Source organism: Pan paniscus, chromosome 20, assembly GCF_029289425.2.
Source record: "Pan paniscus chromosome 20, NHGRI_mPanPan1-v2.0_pri, whole genome shotgun sequence".
NCBI lineage: Eukaryota > Metazoa > Chordata > Mammalia > Primates > Hominidae > Pan > Pan paniscus.
Window position 1 is genome coordinate 21,222,882 of NC_073269.2, and position 15,884 is coordinate 21,238,765.

Consider the following 15,884-nt stretch of genomic DNA (forward strand, 5'->3'; position numbering starts at 1 on the left):
ACTGCTTTTTAAAAATAAATCTACCTGAGGCCAGGAGTTTGAGACTAGCCTGGCCAACATGGCAAAACCCCATCACTACTAAAAATACAAAAAATTAGCCAGGCATGTTGCCTAATGCCTGTAATTCCAGCTACTTGGGAGGCTGAGACAGGAGAATTGCTTGAACTTGGGAGGTGGAGGCTGCAGCGAGCTGAGATCACACCATTGTACTCCAGCTTGGGTGACAAGAGTGAAACTCTGTCCCAAAATAAAATAAAATAATAAATAAAAATAAATCTATGTCCAGTGGATCCAGGTCAACACCAGCCTTCTAAGTCATGTTGATGACATGGATCTTTGATGTGATTTGATGTCAATACACTTCATCTCTGTGGTCTTCCTCCCCCAAGTCCAGCTCCACATCTAGTCACGGGAAAAACATCAGACAAATCCCAGTGGAGGGACATTCTACAAAGCACCTGACCAGCTCTCCTTGTAACTGTCATCAAAAACACACAACGTTTGAGAAACTCACACAGCCCAGAGAATTCTTTCTTTTTTTCCTTGAGATAAGAGTCTCACTCTGTCGCCCAGGCTGGAGTGCAGCGGTGTGATCTCGGCTCACTGCAACCTCTGCCCCCCGGGTTCAAGCGATTCTCCTGCCTCAGCCTCCTGAGTAGCTGGGATTACAAGCGCCTGCCACTGCGCCCGGCTAATTTTTCTATTTTTAGTAGAGACGGGGTTCCACCCAGCCCAGAGAATTCTAAGGAGATGTAAGGTCTGAATGTCATGGGGGATCCTGGGACAGAAAAAGGACATTAGGGGGAAAAACGAATTTTTTTTTTTTTTTTGACAGGGTCTTACTCTGTGGCCCAGACTGGAGTGCAGAGGTGCGATCTTGGCTCACCACAACCTCCCCCTCCCAGGTTCAAGCGATTCTCCTGCATCAGTCTCCCGAGTAGCTGGGATTACAGGCATGCTCCACTACCACCCGGCTATTTTTTTTGTATTTTTAGTAGAGACGGGGTTTCACCATGTTGGCCAGGCTGGTCTTGAACTCCTGACCTCAAATGATCCACCTGCCTCGGCCTCCCAAATGGCTGGGATTACAGGTGTGAGCCACCACGCCCTACCTGCATTTTTTTTTTTTAGACGGTGTCTTTCTTGTCGCCTGGGCCAGAGTGCAATGGCATGATATTGGCTCACTGCAACTCCACCTCCTGAGTTTCAAGTGATTCTCCTGCCTCAGCCTCTCGAGTAGCTGGGATTACAAGTGCGCACCACCACGCGCGGCTAATTTTTGTGTGTTTTTTTTTTAGTAGAGACAGGGTTTCACTATGTTGGCCAGGCTGGTCCCCAACTCCTGACCTCAAGTGATCCCCCCCACCTAGGCCTCCCAAAGTGCTGGAATTACAGGCATGAGCCACCGCACCCGGCCAAAAAAACAGAGCAATTCTGAATAAAGTAAGGACTCTAGTTAATAATAATGAATCCGTATTGGTTCATTAATTGGGATGTAAGTAATGTGTAATGTAAGATGTTAAAAATAAGGTAAACTCTCTAAGGGGCTTATGGGAACCCTTCGTATTTTCTTTGCGATCTTTCTGCAAATTTAAAACTGGCCAGGCACAGTGGCACATGTCTGTAATCCCAGCCCTTTGGGAGGCTGAAGTGGGAGGATCACTTGAGCCCGGGGAAGTGGAGGTTGCAGTGAGCTGAGATCACACCACTGCACTCCACCCTGGGTGACAGAGCTCAGACCCTGTTTCAAAAAAAAATTTTTTTTAAGGATAAATTGTCTAAGGGGCTTATGGGAACTCTTTGTATCTTTGTGATTTTTCTGCAGGTTTAAAACTGTCCTAAAAAATAAAGTTGGTTAAAACATAAAAATGGGCAGGGCTTGGTGGCTCACGCCTGTAATCCCAGCACTTTGGGATGCTGAGACAGGAGAATTGTGTGAGTCAAGGAGTTTGAGACCAGCCTGGGCAACATGGCAAGATCTCATCTCTTAAAAAAAATTTTTTTTAAAAAGTAAAAACTTAAGATTTAAAGAGCAATGTTCCACCTGGTTGATCTGCTTCCTGATACCCATGCAGGGAAAACAATGTTTACAGAGATTAAAGAAGCTTCTCTTGTTTTGTATTAAAATATTTTATATTAATCATTCAAACTTCATTTTATACAACGAGTGCATACACCACTGGGGGAGTGTCTGACTGATGCGTGGGAGGGCGGGCGGGGATGTCTGCAGCTATGAGTAGGGAGGAGGCGGGGAAGCCCTGGGTGCTTCCTCTCCTCGACTGACCGCTGTGTGTTCGTTCCCAGAGGAAGAGCGGGAGGCAGTCAGCCCCGGGGGGGGATGGCACAGTGGAGAGATGGACCTGCAGAAGTGGTGGCCAAGGCCTCTGTAAGGGCTTCCCCAGGAGATGTGACCTTTCCAGGTCTTGCAGCCAAGTCTGCTCACCCTGAACGAGCCCCCGAGTCCCGGTCCTTGGAGTACGGTGGCAACGGTGTGTGTGTGTATATATAGACATCTGCACTGCCCCCTCTCTGGAACCCACCCGTGCCCTGTCCCGCCTACACACGGCCCTCGCCTAGGCGGCAGGCATGTCAGCCTTGCTGAGCGCGATGGCCAGTTCCAGGTCCTCCTGCTCCTGCCGCCGCAGCCGCGCCAGCCTCTCCTGTTCCGCCTTCTCGCTCTCCCGCTTGGCCCACGCCAGCTGCTGCTCCTCATTGCCAAACTGCAAAGGAAAAACGGAGAGTGGGTGATGTGGCCCTGGGGCTGGGACCTGCAAGCTGGAGGGAGGCAGGGAATGCGTGGGAGGGGTCAGGGTCCTGCCCACCGCCCAGCGGAGGGTCTGATGTGCAGGGGATAAGCATGTCTTGGCTGGGCCCAGTGGGCGTGCGAGACTGTCTCAGGCCCCCCATCTGGAAAGCAGAGCAGACGGGATGCATGTGATTGAGTGACCTTAACCGTGACCTCTGGGCCTCAAAGAAACCAGCCACCCCGCCCCACGCAGAGAAGTGAGGATGGGCCCTTGATGCTGGTGGCCAAGAGGTGCAAAGATGGGGAACTTCCAGCGTGCATGGCTCTAAAGCCCCACAGCACAGACAATTCTACACTCTGGGAATGCGGTATTTCTACCTCCAGCCATGCTCCAGAGAGCTCTGAGACCCTCTGAGGGTCATTTTCTCTTTCTTTTTTCTCTTTTTTTTTTTTTTTTTGAGATGGAGTCTCGCTCTGCCGCCAGGCTGGAGTGCAATGGCGCGATCTTGGCTCATTGCAACATTCACCTCCCAGGTTCAAGGGATTCTCTTGCCTCAGCCTCCTGAGTAGCTGGGATTACAGGCATGCGCTACCATGCCCGGCTAATTTTTGTATGTTTCGTAGAGATGGGGTTTCACCATGTTGGTCAGGCTGGTCTTGAACTCCTGACCTTGTGATCCACCTGCCTCAGCCTCCCAAAGTGCTGGGATTACAGGCGTGAGCCACCGCACCCGGCTCTGAGGGTCAATTTCTCCCAGAACACTGACAAAAGGTGTGGCACTTACACTGCCATTTAGTCAAGTTTTTATCCATGGGGTGTTTTTCTAAAATGTTCAGTTAAAATAAAAACTTAAAAAAGGGAGAAAACCATCTTGATGCTGAGATAGGTGATTTCAAACAACTCAAAGTACTTTAGTCATGAAAAGAAAAGCCACATCCCACAAGCTCCTCCCCCAGGGTGGGTCCCCATGTCCCAGACTTCCCTGAGAGGTCACTGGCATCATCGGCCCCCTCAGGAAAGCTGCTGCTGCTTAGGGATTCAAAGGATTCCCTTATTAACGTCTCTCTGCGATGCACTGCCTCTGACCAGCTCTCTGCTCAACACTGGAGTAACACCAAAGATAACATGCGCAGTGGCTCTTCCCCAGGCACCCTTGGGAGCAGAAATATACAAACAATCCCAGAACGATCCAGGACCCAAGGACCCAGGCTCTCGAGGAGGGCCCTGCAGACTCCCCCAGGAAGGTGGGGGAAAGAAGCACACAGGAACACTCACGGCCTCTCCATCACACGCAGCACTAGGTCTGCGTGACAACCTTGGGGTGGGCCCGCTGTCATCTCATCCCTCTGACAGCTGGGGACACTGAGGCCAGGGAAGGGGTGGCTCACACTCTAGACTTTTTCCCCCCCAGGCCTGCGGGGAGCAGGATACTAGGTGAAACTGACAGGGAGGATGCGTCCCTGCGAGGTTCTGGGTGTGAGGCTCAGTGCCCGACCTTGGGGTCGCCAGGATGAAGCGTGGGGTGGGATAAGCCAGACTGAGGAGGGGCTCGTGGGCCCCAGGAAGGAGCTGGGATTTCCCCGTGGAGGCTCCGTGGGCGAGCGAGTTGGGTGATCAGATTGGCAGCGTCTGGATATTTCACGGCTTGATGGTGGCATGAGCGGGAAGCAGGAGAGACGAGGGCCAGATGGCAGGGCTGGGGGGACTGGGCAAGGTGCAGGAGCAGGTAAATGCAAGGAACCTGGTTGGGAGGCAGATGTGGCAGTGAGGGGGATGCAGGGCCCTGGAGGCCTCCCTCTAGCTGGCCTCAGGACCCAGATGGGGGACAGGCGGAGTGTCAGTATCAAGAAAAGATGTCCCTGGGAGGAAGGGCTGAGTCTTGACTTCTTAAAGAGGCACTGCCCAGCTAAACACTTGGGGGTCTGATGAGTCTCCAGGTCGGACTCCCTCCCCGCCATTGTGTCACTGCCATGGGCACAGATAAGCATCCCCCCCACCCCAGTTTGGGGAATTTTCCAACACCTCATGGGGAGAAAAACAAGGAAAAACCAACAAGTGCAGGTGGAAATTATTCCATGGTGCTGCTGACAACAGTGGGAGGGAGACAGTGCAGCTGACGGGGACCTCACCCTCCACCAGCCTTGAGGACAGGGTGGGTGGGAGCTGACAGTAATGTTCGCGTGGATCCAAATCAAAGCCTGGAACGGCCAAGTAACTGGCCTGCTGGGTCTGAACCACAGCCCTCTGGCCGCCTTTGGCCCCACTGAGCCCCCGTGTCACAGTGTCACTGAAGCGCCTTCCCTTGACGGGTCTGTGTTTCCAAATGAAAGGTGTCAGCAGGAAAGTTCCTGGTGCCTTCAGAGTCGACGGGTTCAAGGCCAGCTCACGAATCCACTGTGGAGACTTGCATTGGTGAGGTCTGTATGCACTTAGGAGGCACGCTGGGCTGTGAGGCCTGGGAGAGCTCTCCTGAAAGGGGACTCCGCAGCTCCCTCTGTGTCTGCTGTCTTAGCCCTGGACGGGGCCACCTTCTAGTTCTCGTATCTGGGTGGGTCACACGGGCCAGAATCTGGATGTCTGTGGCCGATGCAAAACCAATAGTGGCTGGGAAACACACTGGCTCTGATTTCTGCTTCCCTCTGGCATTACCATGCAACCGAGACACCGTAGGGGCATGACACCACCCTAGCCGAGGCCTGCCCACTCAGGATGGGGTTCATTTTCAGAAGCAAATAAGTGGTTCATTTCAGCAGCCTCTTGGAAATCCGCAGTTTAGACAGCTCGGCATGCTGGGCGATGGGATGGCCCCGGGAGGCGCCCGGCACCTGTCCTCACTGGCGCTCCAAGGTGTCTGATGGCACTTCCACCCCACCATGTGCAGGACACGCCTAGCCACTTCCCATTCATTCATTTACCGACAATGAAATTGCATCCAACTCCTTCAATAATTCGAAGCACGGCCTAGCTGATCTGGTATTTGCACTACTCTTAATGCGAACTTCCAAAAGAACCGTTCCGCTAACCTAGAAATGCCACTTCCTAATACACACATTTGCCTGAGACAGAAAGGCCTGCTTTTAAAGAAATACCAGAGAGGGAAGAGGTTTCCCAGGAACAGCCACACACGCAAATAACCCATTGATGGAAATTTGGGGTTTGTAAATTAGAGGGTTCTGGAGAGGCACCGCCGGGGCACCACCTCCACAAGTGAGGTGCGGGTGACCTGGGCCCCCCTGACTGCCAGCATGGACTGGGCTGCTCCTGCACAGGTAAAAACATGCCCTGAACAGCAGTTTCAGAACGTCCACGCTGAAAGAGTCACGCTGCCAATCTGCCGAGCAGTCAGACAGCCCTCTTGGCATTTGCTCAGGGAAGTGGAATCATTCAAACCAGAGGAAGCAGCTGTGCCCTCTTCTAAGTTAGCACAAATAGTCAAGATCCAGTGAACCCAGAAACCACCGGCTGATCGGCTGAGCCCCCGAATGCCGTGAACATGGACAGACGTCATCTTGAGTCCCCAGAGGAGAGCTGGTTATGGATGATTTTAGACAATGATACGACCCAAGGGGACAAACAAAAACAATTAAGGGTCCTGTCTTCACTCAACCCATCCCTTCAGAGTGGCTGAAGTACACTATCTGATCATTTCCTCTGGAAAAAAACTGGGGAAAAGTGATTTTAAACAGAAAACAGGCCGGGCACAGGGGCTCATGCCTGTAATCCCAACACTTTGGGAGCCTGAGGCAGGAGGATCGTTTGAGCCCAGAGTTCAAAGACCAGACTGGGTAGTAAAGTGAGACCTTGTCTCTATCAGAACATTTTAAAATTAGCCAGATGTGGTGGTGTGCGCCTGAGATCCCAGCTACGTGGGAGGCTGAGGTGGGACGATTGCTTGAGCCCAGGAGGTCAAGGCTGCAGTGAAGCTGTGACTGCACCACTGCATTCTAGCCTGGGCAACAGAGCAAGACTCATCTCCAAAAATGTAAAAACCAAAAACTTAGGGAAAAAAAAAAAAAACAAAACAGAAAACAACAGGGCTGCACCCAGGCCTGGGTGGAATTTGCTTTCCCACCAGGAGATGAGGGTGATAAAATGGCTGGCGCTATTTTAAAACTGAAGTTAACAATTGTTCTGGAACTACCAGAAATGCTTAGCCAAATGATACCTTGAAACCTTGGGTGTTTTTTTTTTTTTTTTTATGCTTTTCGAAAAAACGAGCCCTTTGGGGGTTGGGGTCACAGGAAATAGAACTATGAATTTCAGAAAGAGAACAGTCATTTCTTCAAGCTGCCGTTCACCCCACTTACCTAACTCTTCCCTACCCAAGACAGAGTACCTGAGTCATGTGTGAAGAGTTCTGTTTTTTTAAAATCAGCATTTAATATTTTTCCACCAGAAAATAAATGAAGGGCTATTCAAGAAACTCTAGATAAAGCAGGTTTTGTTTCTGGCTTTTATTAACAATGTCACCATTTTGTATAGACCCCCAGTGCGCATCTAGGGTCAACAAAATCAAACTCACTGCCGTTGTAAAATATTTATAGGTCACCAAGAGCCAGAAACAGGTCAGGGTCTTGGGCGATTTAAATAAGCCACATGGGCCAGTCACGTGTAACCCCAGTACTTCAAGGTGGGAGGATCGCTTGAGGCCAGGAGTTCCAGACCAGCCCAGGCAACGCAGCAAGACCCTACCTCTACAAAAAAAAAAAATTAAAAATTAGCCTTGCGTGGTGTTGCACGCCTGTCATCCCAGCTACTCAGGAGGCCAAGACAGGAGGATTGCTTGAGCCCAGGAATTCGAGGTTACAAGTGAGCTCTGATCGCGCCAATGCAGACCAGCCTGGGCAACACAGCGAGACCCTGTCACTAAAATAAATAAATTGACAAGCCATAGGATAGCTGTGCACGGTAGAGATTATCAAGACGGCTCAGAAACAAATCGGGTGCTTTCTGTGCATTGACATGGCAGGGCTGTGTTCAAAGAGCCATCCCAGGAGTCGAAGCATCTATAAATAACACGTCTCACACCTAATGATGAAGGAACTAACAAGCCCAAAGGAAGAAAGCGAGGGCATCACACATAGTGAAACCAATTCTGGGAAGACAACACCTGAAGCTTTCAGAGAACAAGATTTTCATGTATCAAGGAAGCTGCTAAAAACTCCTTGAAGCGACGGCATGTTACAATCTGGAATATTTTTTCACACAGAGAAAAACAAAGCCAGGCTTTCGAAATCCCGGGATTTGCTTCCGAAAAGGCACTTAACTTTGCTCAACAGTTTTTTGGAGCTCTTTTTGTTTTGGCTTTCAGAGTGGCTGTTCTAGACTGGATTTCTTTTTTCATTGGAGCTGGTAACTGAAATTTAAAAGCTTTAAAAAAAAAAACTTCAAATTGCTCTTCCCTGGCGCGATCTGCTTGAAGTCCTTCAATTTGCACTTGTGGCACAAAATGCATGGGGCGGGACTGTGAAAACTTGTGCACAAAGGGCTTTTTGGGGACAGCAGAACCCTAATGTAACTTTCGCAATCTTCTTTTCATACTTCGGAAGTGTTTGACATCTTGGCTTCCAAAAACCAGTGAACACAACAGCCTCAGTGCGTCAGAAATAATACAATGAATCTACCGTGAAGGACAGATAGGTCCCGCCTCCCTGCTGGAAGAAAGCGTGCCCTTATGATAGAGCATCCAAACTGCGGCTCTTTTTTTTTTTATTGAGAAACTGTTTTTCTTACAGAAGTGGCAGTGTAGAATAAATAACGCGAGGGACAGAGAGTGTGAGGTACCAAGAAGCTAAAGAAGCTGGGAGGTTTGCCTTTAAAAGGAGACAAAAATCCCAGGGAAGCTGCAAGCGGAAGGGAGGGGGGTGGCCGGGAGGCGGAGGACTCAACTTACAGAGGTGAAGTCTGCAAAGCCCGAGGCAGAGGCCTTAGAAGGTTTAGCTGCGGAGGAGGGGACAAATGGGTCTTTTCCACTAAACGGGTCCCCAAACCCCTTTTTACTTTGGAACGGGTCGCCGCTGTCAGCCCCGAGTGGCTGGAATGGATCGGGGGCCTCGGGAAAGTCTGCGGAACCAAGCTGGCTTACAGGTGTACTTTTACCTGGAAAGTTTAGGAGAAAAAAAAAAGGAGAAAGAAAGAAATATGAGTTACTCACCCGGACAGAGCAGAATGCTGGTGGGCACAAGCCCGGGGCGCTTCTCTGGGAAGAGCTTGTAACTTGGCTAACAGGCTGGACGGGGGTACCCTGGGGAATCCCAGTTTTAATCAGCTTTATCCCAGGGGCTTAACGGGTTGTGAACAACACAGGAAAAACACTGCAGATGACTCCCATACACAACGCACACAGAGCAGCTAAAACTTGAGTTGTCCTAGAATCGTTTGCATGCAGGTACGTTTCAAACAGATTCATTTTAGCATGGCAACACATTTATTAACATACTAATTTAAAAAATCATGGCTGAGCAGAAAAATACACTGCAAGCTTCTAACAGTAAAAAAAAAAAAAAAAAAAAAAAAAAGGCAGCGGGGAGAGTTACTTGCAAATGAAAAGGAGGAATTAGTTTCACAACGTGGTATGGTTATTAGGTGTGTTAGTTATAAGGGTCTGCACACAGCTCTGCCATGCTGAGGTTTAAGTTCTTTTTTTTTTTTTTTGGAGACAGAGTCTTGCTCTGTCACCTGGGCTGAAATGCAGTGGTGCAATCATGGCTCATTGCGGCCTTGGCCTCCAGGGCTCAAGCGATCCTCCCACCTCAGCCTCCTACAGGCATGAGCCACCATGCGTGGCTAATTTTTGTATTTTTAGTAGAGATGGGATTTTGCCATGTTGCCCAGGCTAGCCTCAAACTCCTGCCCTCAAGTCATCTGCCCGCCTCAGCCTCCCAAAGTGCTGGGATTACAGGCATGAGCCACTGCACCTGGCCTTAAGTTCTTTTTTAGCCCCCACTTCTGTCCCTCTGGTGTTGGTGGCTCCAAGGGGCAGCGTTTATCTGGGCCTTTCTGGGCTTCTGCCAAGCAGGGAACTCCAGGATGCCCGGTCCCAGCAAGGTATATCTTGACAGGGAGGTGAGAGAGAAGTGTTCAGAAATGGAGGAAAATGACACTGTGTGGGGGACATGGCCTGAGGACGGTAGCTTTTCCCAATGCGTCCTGCCAATGTACCAGAACATTCCACCAAGAAGCAGAGGCCTGTTAAGATCTGCTTGGTGACGGGAGGTCCCACCTGACGGGCCTTCCAGCATCTGCAGTTTGCAGGCCAGCCGGGCTGACTCCATGCTCCTGACACCCCTCTATCTGCCCAACGGAGTCCCTGGGCATTCAACGTGGTCCACGCAGCACCCCAGACTGGAAGCTCAATAATATGCAACACGATTCCGGCGTGTTAACTCTGGAAGTTTCGAAGCTAATGTTTAGAAAAAACCAGGAACTGCCTGTCCCTCCAGGGTTGACCTTGGATCTCTGGCTGCACCTCCAGAGAGCACCCTGGCTCCCAGCCACACCTGCCACGCCTACCACCTGAGCCCGGGACACCTGCCTTCCTCATCCGGTAGAACGAGCCCACACAGGCCAGCCTCGGTCCCTCTCCATGCCCAGATCTAAAGCCTTTCCCTCTGTTCCCCCAGCAGATCAGCCATCCCAGGCCTCATTTTTGAGGCCCCAGGTGTCCTTGTGGGCTCCGGGGCTACAGCCCCCATCTGCCGCCTTTAGCTCTGGGCCTCGGCAAGGGAAAGTGCCTCCTCCCAGCTGGCCTCCGTTTCCTTATCTGTGAAGTGGAAATGAGAAGGAGGGCGCCAAACAAGGTGACATTCCTGGGGTCCAGGAGTCTCCTCCCACTCAGTGTCCTGCACCGCCGTGCCCAGCATAGGCTAGTGAGAACCTGGCCTGTAGCCCCCCCTTGCCTGTAGCCCTACTTCTGGAAATGGAAATTCACTTTTCTCTCAACCGGCAGTTCTGGGCCAGCATAAGGACTGCTGCTTTCTTTTTGCATATTCAAGGAAAAACAGTCTTCCTTCCCACGGTTTGCACAGAAGGACTCGGAGACAAACTCCCCTGCAGCCCACCCTTGCGGCCTGCCTGTCCGCCTCTGCCCGTCCCACAGGGTTCCACCGGGGTCGCCGTTGCATCCTTAGCTGACCTCTGGCCACCAGCTGCAGGAGATCCTTCCAGACTCCTTGTCTGTGTGAGTCCATCTAAGAGGCTCCTCCTCAGGGTTGGAGGGCGAGCTGTCCTGGGCTCTATTAGGACTCACATGGATGAGAAAGAGGGGAGGTCGAGGCCTGGTATCAGTCTCCTCCTGTGGCCTCAAATCAATTCACTGTCAGACCCAAGGCCCAGTTAGCAGAGGGGGCCCTGCAATCTGGAAGGGGCCTATCTTTGCCAAAACTTGTGGGCAAGCCATGCTGGAGACCCTTCCCTAGAGGGGCAGTGCCCAGCCCACGCGGGCAGGACAGGAATGTGGCCCCTCTCCTTCCGACAGCGCCTGCCCTCTCAGGGCAGTCCCCACACCCGAGCTTTCTAGGTGTCTCCCTTTTTCTATCCCCAGATGCCCCTCCCACCTTTAGCTCTACTGCGGCCTCCTCCTACCCCGACCTCCCCGGGGCTGCAGAGAGCAGGGTGATCTGGCCCAGCCCGCAGACCCCGGGCTGGTTCCGCTGGCCTTGAGGAACTGCCTCACACCCCCACCTTGAGACGGCCTCCCATGCAGGGCCACTCCTGGTCCCAGGCATGAGCCAATGGTAAGCCAAGGCCTCGCTGCCAGGTCTCCCGGAGTTGCCCCGTTCCCTCTCCTAAGGGACGGGCAGGCAGCTCTGGCGGGAGGGGGTCAAGTGAGGCTTGCCCAGCCTCCTGTGAGCCCCAGGCTGTCCACTGGAGCAGAGGGGGCTCCCTAGGGCTCCTGAGCAGGATGGAGGGTGGGCGAGGGCCCCTCACCTCCACCCTCCCGTCCCTAGAAGCCTCGTCTCCCTATTGGCCGCCCACCAGCTCGGCTCCCTTCCCTGTGAGCCAAACCCACCCAGCAAAGTGGCCTCAACACAGGCGGGCCCCAGCACCCTGCCCAGACTGCTTGAGGGCTTCTCCCACTTGGGGATGACACCCCAGTCTTGTCCAGGTGGCACCTCCTTCCCCAGGAACCCCCAAACCCAGGGCTTCTTTCCTGGCTATGCCTTGTCCCTCTGCCTGGAAGGCACTCCCAACTGGAATGCCATCACAGGCGGTGGCCTTCTCAGGAAGAAATGGCAGCCCCTTCCCCATCATGCCTGTGTTCAGCTCTGCAGCCAAGCCCTGGGGCTGGGAGTGGCCCTGGAAGACGGTGTGGGGCATGGCGGCCACCCCCCTCAGCCTGTTTCTTAATCCAAACAAAGGGCTGTGTCCCCCCAACAACTGTTCAGACGTTCAAGTCCTAACCCCTGTGCCTTAGAATATAACCATACTTGAAGATAGCATATTTAAAGGGGTAACTGAGTTAAAACGAAGTCAAAGGATCAATGACTGTCTTCACTGAAAGAACTTAGGACACAGATCTGCACACAGAACAGCAATGTGAAGATGCACCAGGCCAAGGAGAGGCCTCAGAAGAAACCAACCCCACTGGCGCCTTGATCTTGGACTTTGAGCCTCTAGAACTGCGGGACAATCCATGTCTGCTGTTTAGGCTGAGATAGAGCAAGTATGAGCAGGGAGCCACCAAAGCCACCGGCAGGGGCACCCTGGGGGACAGTGTGACAGTGTCCTGCACCCCAGCCTGTGGGTTTGCAGGGGATAGGGACAGTGACCTCAGCCAGTCCCTCGAGCCCCTGCCTGCTTCTGCCCAGCTTCTCCCTCCACGGGAAAGCCCCCCCTCCCCCAGGGTCCCTCACCACTCTGCTTCCCGTGGCACTGGCCTCTGGCACGGCTGAGGGTCAGCTCTGTGAAAAGCGGGCCCAGCATATCACAAATGCCAGCCAATACTGCCCCATGTCCCTGGTGCCCTCCAGCCCAGGGCTCGGCACACAGTGGGCTTCAGGAGGTCCTGGTGAACCAGGTGCCACCTATTACAGATTCCACGGGTCTCCAGGGACCTGGGGCCCTTTGGAGCAACACCCTGGGGAGCAAGAAGGGAATAAAGGCATCTGCCCTTCCTGGTTTGCAGGAAACAGCAATGTTACTGTGCATGCTTGGGTATTTGATTTTTCCTCGAATACCTATGTGATATGGATCAAATAGCAAGATTCTAGCAGAGGAAACAGTTAAGTGTTTCCAGGGGAGAAGCTCAAAGTCCCAGGACACGGTGTAGCCCCCTGGGACGGGCAGCAAGTCCAGGGTGGACACTGCTTGATTTCTCGAAGCCGTTCCTGCAGGGAGTGATCACCTGAGGCAGATTTGCAAGAATGTGGAGGGCGGTGTAAAGGGAGGACGCCCCAGCCAGGCCCCCAAGAGCGACTGCCACGGTACAGAAGGTTCAAATAAATCAGTCATTTTTGAGGTGCTTTTCTTCTTCTTTTCAATGAAGATCTTCCTCCCTTGGTTTGGGGGGTTTAAAAAAAAGAAATTGGTTTTTGGGAGGAGTGGTTAAGAATTCTGCCTGCTACCATTTCAAGCTGAGGTTTCTGATGCGCAAAGAGATGTTCAGAGAGATGAAAAGCTTCGTTCACACCAAGAACTGCCTGTGCCTGGTTTTGCTCTGTTGCCGAAACCGTTGTTATTTAGAAATCATGACTATGGTAATATGAAACCAGGGCACATCAACTGCTGGCCTCTTGTTTTCAGAAGGAACATCAACAACAACAACGGTTTTTTTCTCAGTTGTTAGTGTTTGTGCTTTGGTAAGAGAGGCGATTTTGGACCTGACACGTGCGAGGTCAGCCGAGTGCCCGGTCCAGCTCTCGACCTTGCTAATGACCGGACGCTTTGAGCAAAGAAAGCCCCCGGCATCACTGTAGGGCCACGGCCCTCAGCTCAAACTTCCCACTTTTGCTCAGCGATTTATTTTTAGCGGCTGTATTTTTCAAACCTTCTAGGTCTAGTTCCTGCTTTTATGTAACCACTTCTGCTAACTCCTTAATCGTTTTTTCCGATTTTGTGAGGTATAGCTTATCTCAAACGTGACAAAGTAACTTTAATCTGCCTCCAGGCCCTGAAGCAAAAGCTGCCACGCGCACCCACGCCAGGGTTTTATACTTTTTTATGGCTCCAGAAAACATGAGTAAGGAGAGAGCTTTACTGACGCGCATTTCAGAAAAGGGGATGGAAATCATGAAAACAAAACCCAAAAAAGTTGGTATAGAAACATCTGGGAATGATGGCATCAAACCAGGTGCCAGGCATCATCCTGGCACCTGGTTTGATGCCATCAATCCTAGATATTTGCAGCGGGAACTACCGGGGACCACAGCAGACGGCAGTGAATAAAGACAAATGAAGTTAAAGACCCTCTTGGGTGTGCTGACTGCCTACCGCAGGGAGACTTCATTAACAGGGGGCAAGGGATACAAGACTGAAGAAAACGCAAAATAGAACTTATTTTCAAACCACAGCAGTTTCAACAGTTACCCAAGCGGTGTACCGAAACCACACACAGGACTGACTTTAGCAAAAACAATATGAACCAAATGGTTTACCACAGTATGTGCTGTTAAAAAAAAAAAAAAAAAAAAAAAAAAACTTGGTGGCCGGCTCCACCCTGATAGAAATTTCTTTAATTCTCCTATTTCTCAAGCTTCTTCTCGAGGCTGCGCACGCCCCTAGCACCCGGGATCGGGGCTGTGATGGGGCTGGCTCTGCTGCACTAGCGTTCTTGGTCAGCAAAGTTTTTCAAGGTTCTGACTTTTCTATCTTGCTTTGCAGGAAGCCCTCCGCTTAAAAGCATCCTCAAGAGCTGGGTGCAAAGCAAAAAAAAAAAAAAAAAAAAAACCCAAAAAACAAAAAACAACAAACAAACAAAAAATTGAATAGAAATATACAATTGCAAACCATAAAAACGGTGAATGCTATAAAAACCTTGGAAAGGAAACTCTCTTGGTTTAAATGTTTTGCTCAGGAGGAGCATAAAAGGTTCAGGTGAGGTACGGTCTCAATCAATCCGATCAATAAAAATATTAGTAATAAACATGAGAGTGAGAGAGAGAGAGAGAGAGTGTGTGTGTGTGTGTGTGTTTGATCCTGGCTAGGTTCTGTTTATACAGTTCAGTTCAGTGCTGTACTTGGAAAATGCAGTTCTGCAGATGAGAGATACATACAAAAACAAAAAGAAAACAAAAAAATACAAAACAAGGGTTTGTGGTCAGGGAAGCTGCCCACCTTCGCTATTATCCTATACAACACAGAACGATCACACAACTCTCACTCATCCTACACAACAGTGGACATGCATACACAACCATCATTGATCCTACACAATGGGACACACACACACAAGCATCACTGATCCTACACAACAGTGGACACACACATACAACCATCATTGATCCTACACAACAGGGGACACACATGCACAAGCATCATTGATCCTACACAACAGGAGATGGCCACACAACTGTCATTCATCCTGCACAATATGGACACTCACACAACTACCATTCATCCTACACAACAGAGGATGCCCACACAATTGTCATTCATCCTGCAGAACACAGACACCCACACAACTGTCATTCACCCTACACAACAGGTGATCCCACACATCTCTCGTTCATCCTGCACAACATGCACACCCACACAACTGTTATTCATTCCACACAACAGGTGGTGCCCACACAACCATCATTCACCCTACACAACACAGGCACCCACCTGTCATTCACCCTACACAACAGGCGATCCCACAAAACCATCATTCACCCTACATAACACAGACACCCACCTAACTGTCATTCACCCTACACAACAGGTGATCCCACAAAACCATCATTCACCCTACACAACACAGACACCTATGCAACTGTCATTCACCCTACACAACAGGCGATCCCACAAAACCATCATTCACCCTACACAACACAGACACCTATGCAACTGTCATTCACCCTACACAACAGGTGATCCCACACAACCACAACTGTCATTCATCCTACACAACACAGATGCCCATACAACTGCCAGGTTTCTGAGAGTCACACTGCCTAGGAGAGCAGTGGCCCGGGCGGGGCACCACTCCAGCAGAGC

General features: G+C 51.0%; 1 protein-coding gene across 8 annotated transcripts in view; it reads right to left on the bottom strand.

Annotated features, from left to right (window-relative positions):
• Positions 1-2,114: 2,114 nt before the first annotated feature.
• The window catches only part of EPS15L1 (epidermal growth factor receptor pathway substrate 15 like 1), a 116,652-nt gene continuing 102,882 nt past the window's right edge, over positions 2,115-15,884 (bottom strand). For 4 of the 8 annotated variants that reach the window (XM_063599991.1, XM_063599992.1, XM_034946167.4 and 1 more), the window contains one exon: positions 2,115-2,720. In XM_063599991.1, the coding sequence (XP_063456061.1) occupies positions 2,574-2,720 (147 nt within the window). In that variant the 3' untranslated portion in view covers positions 2,115-2,573. Of the gene's footprint in view, positions 2,721-8,439; positions 8,847-15,884 lie in introns of those variants that run through there. The other 4 variants (XM_063599989.1, XM_034946163.4, XM_063599990.1 and 1 more) reach the window with 2 other exon arrangements.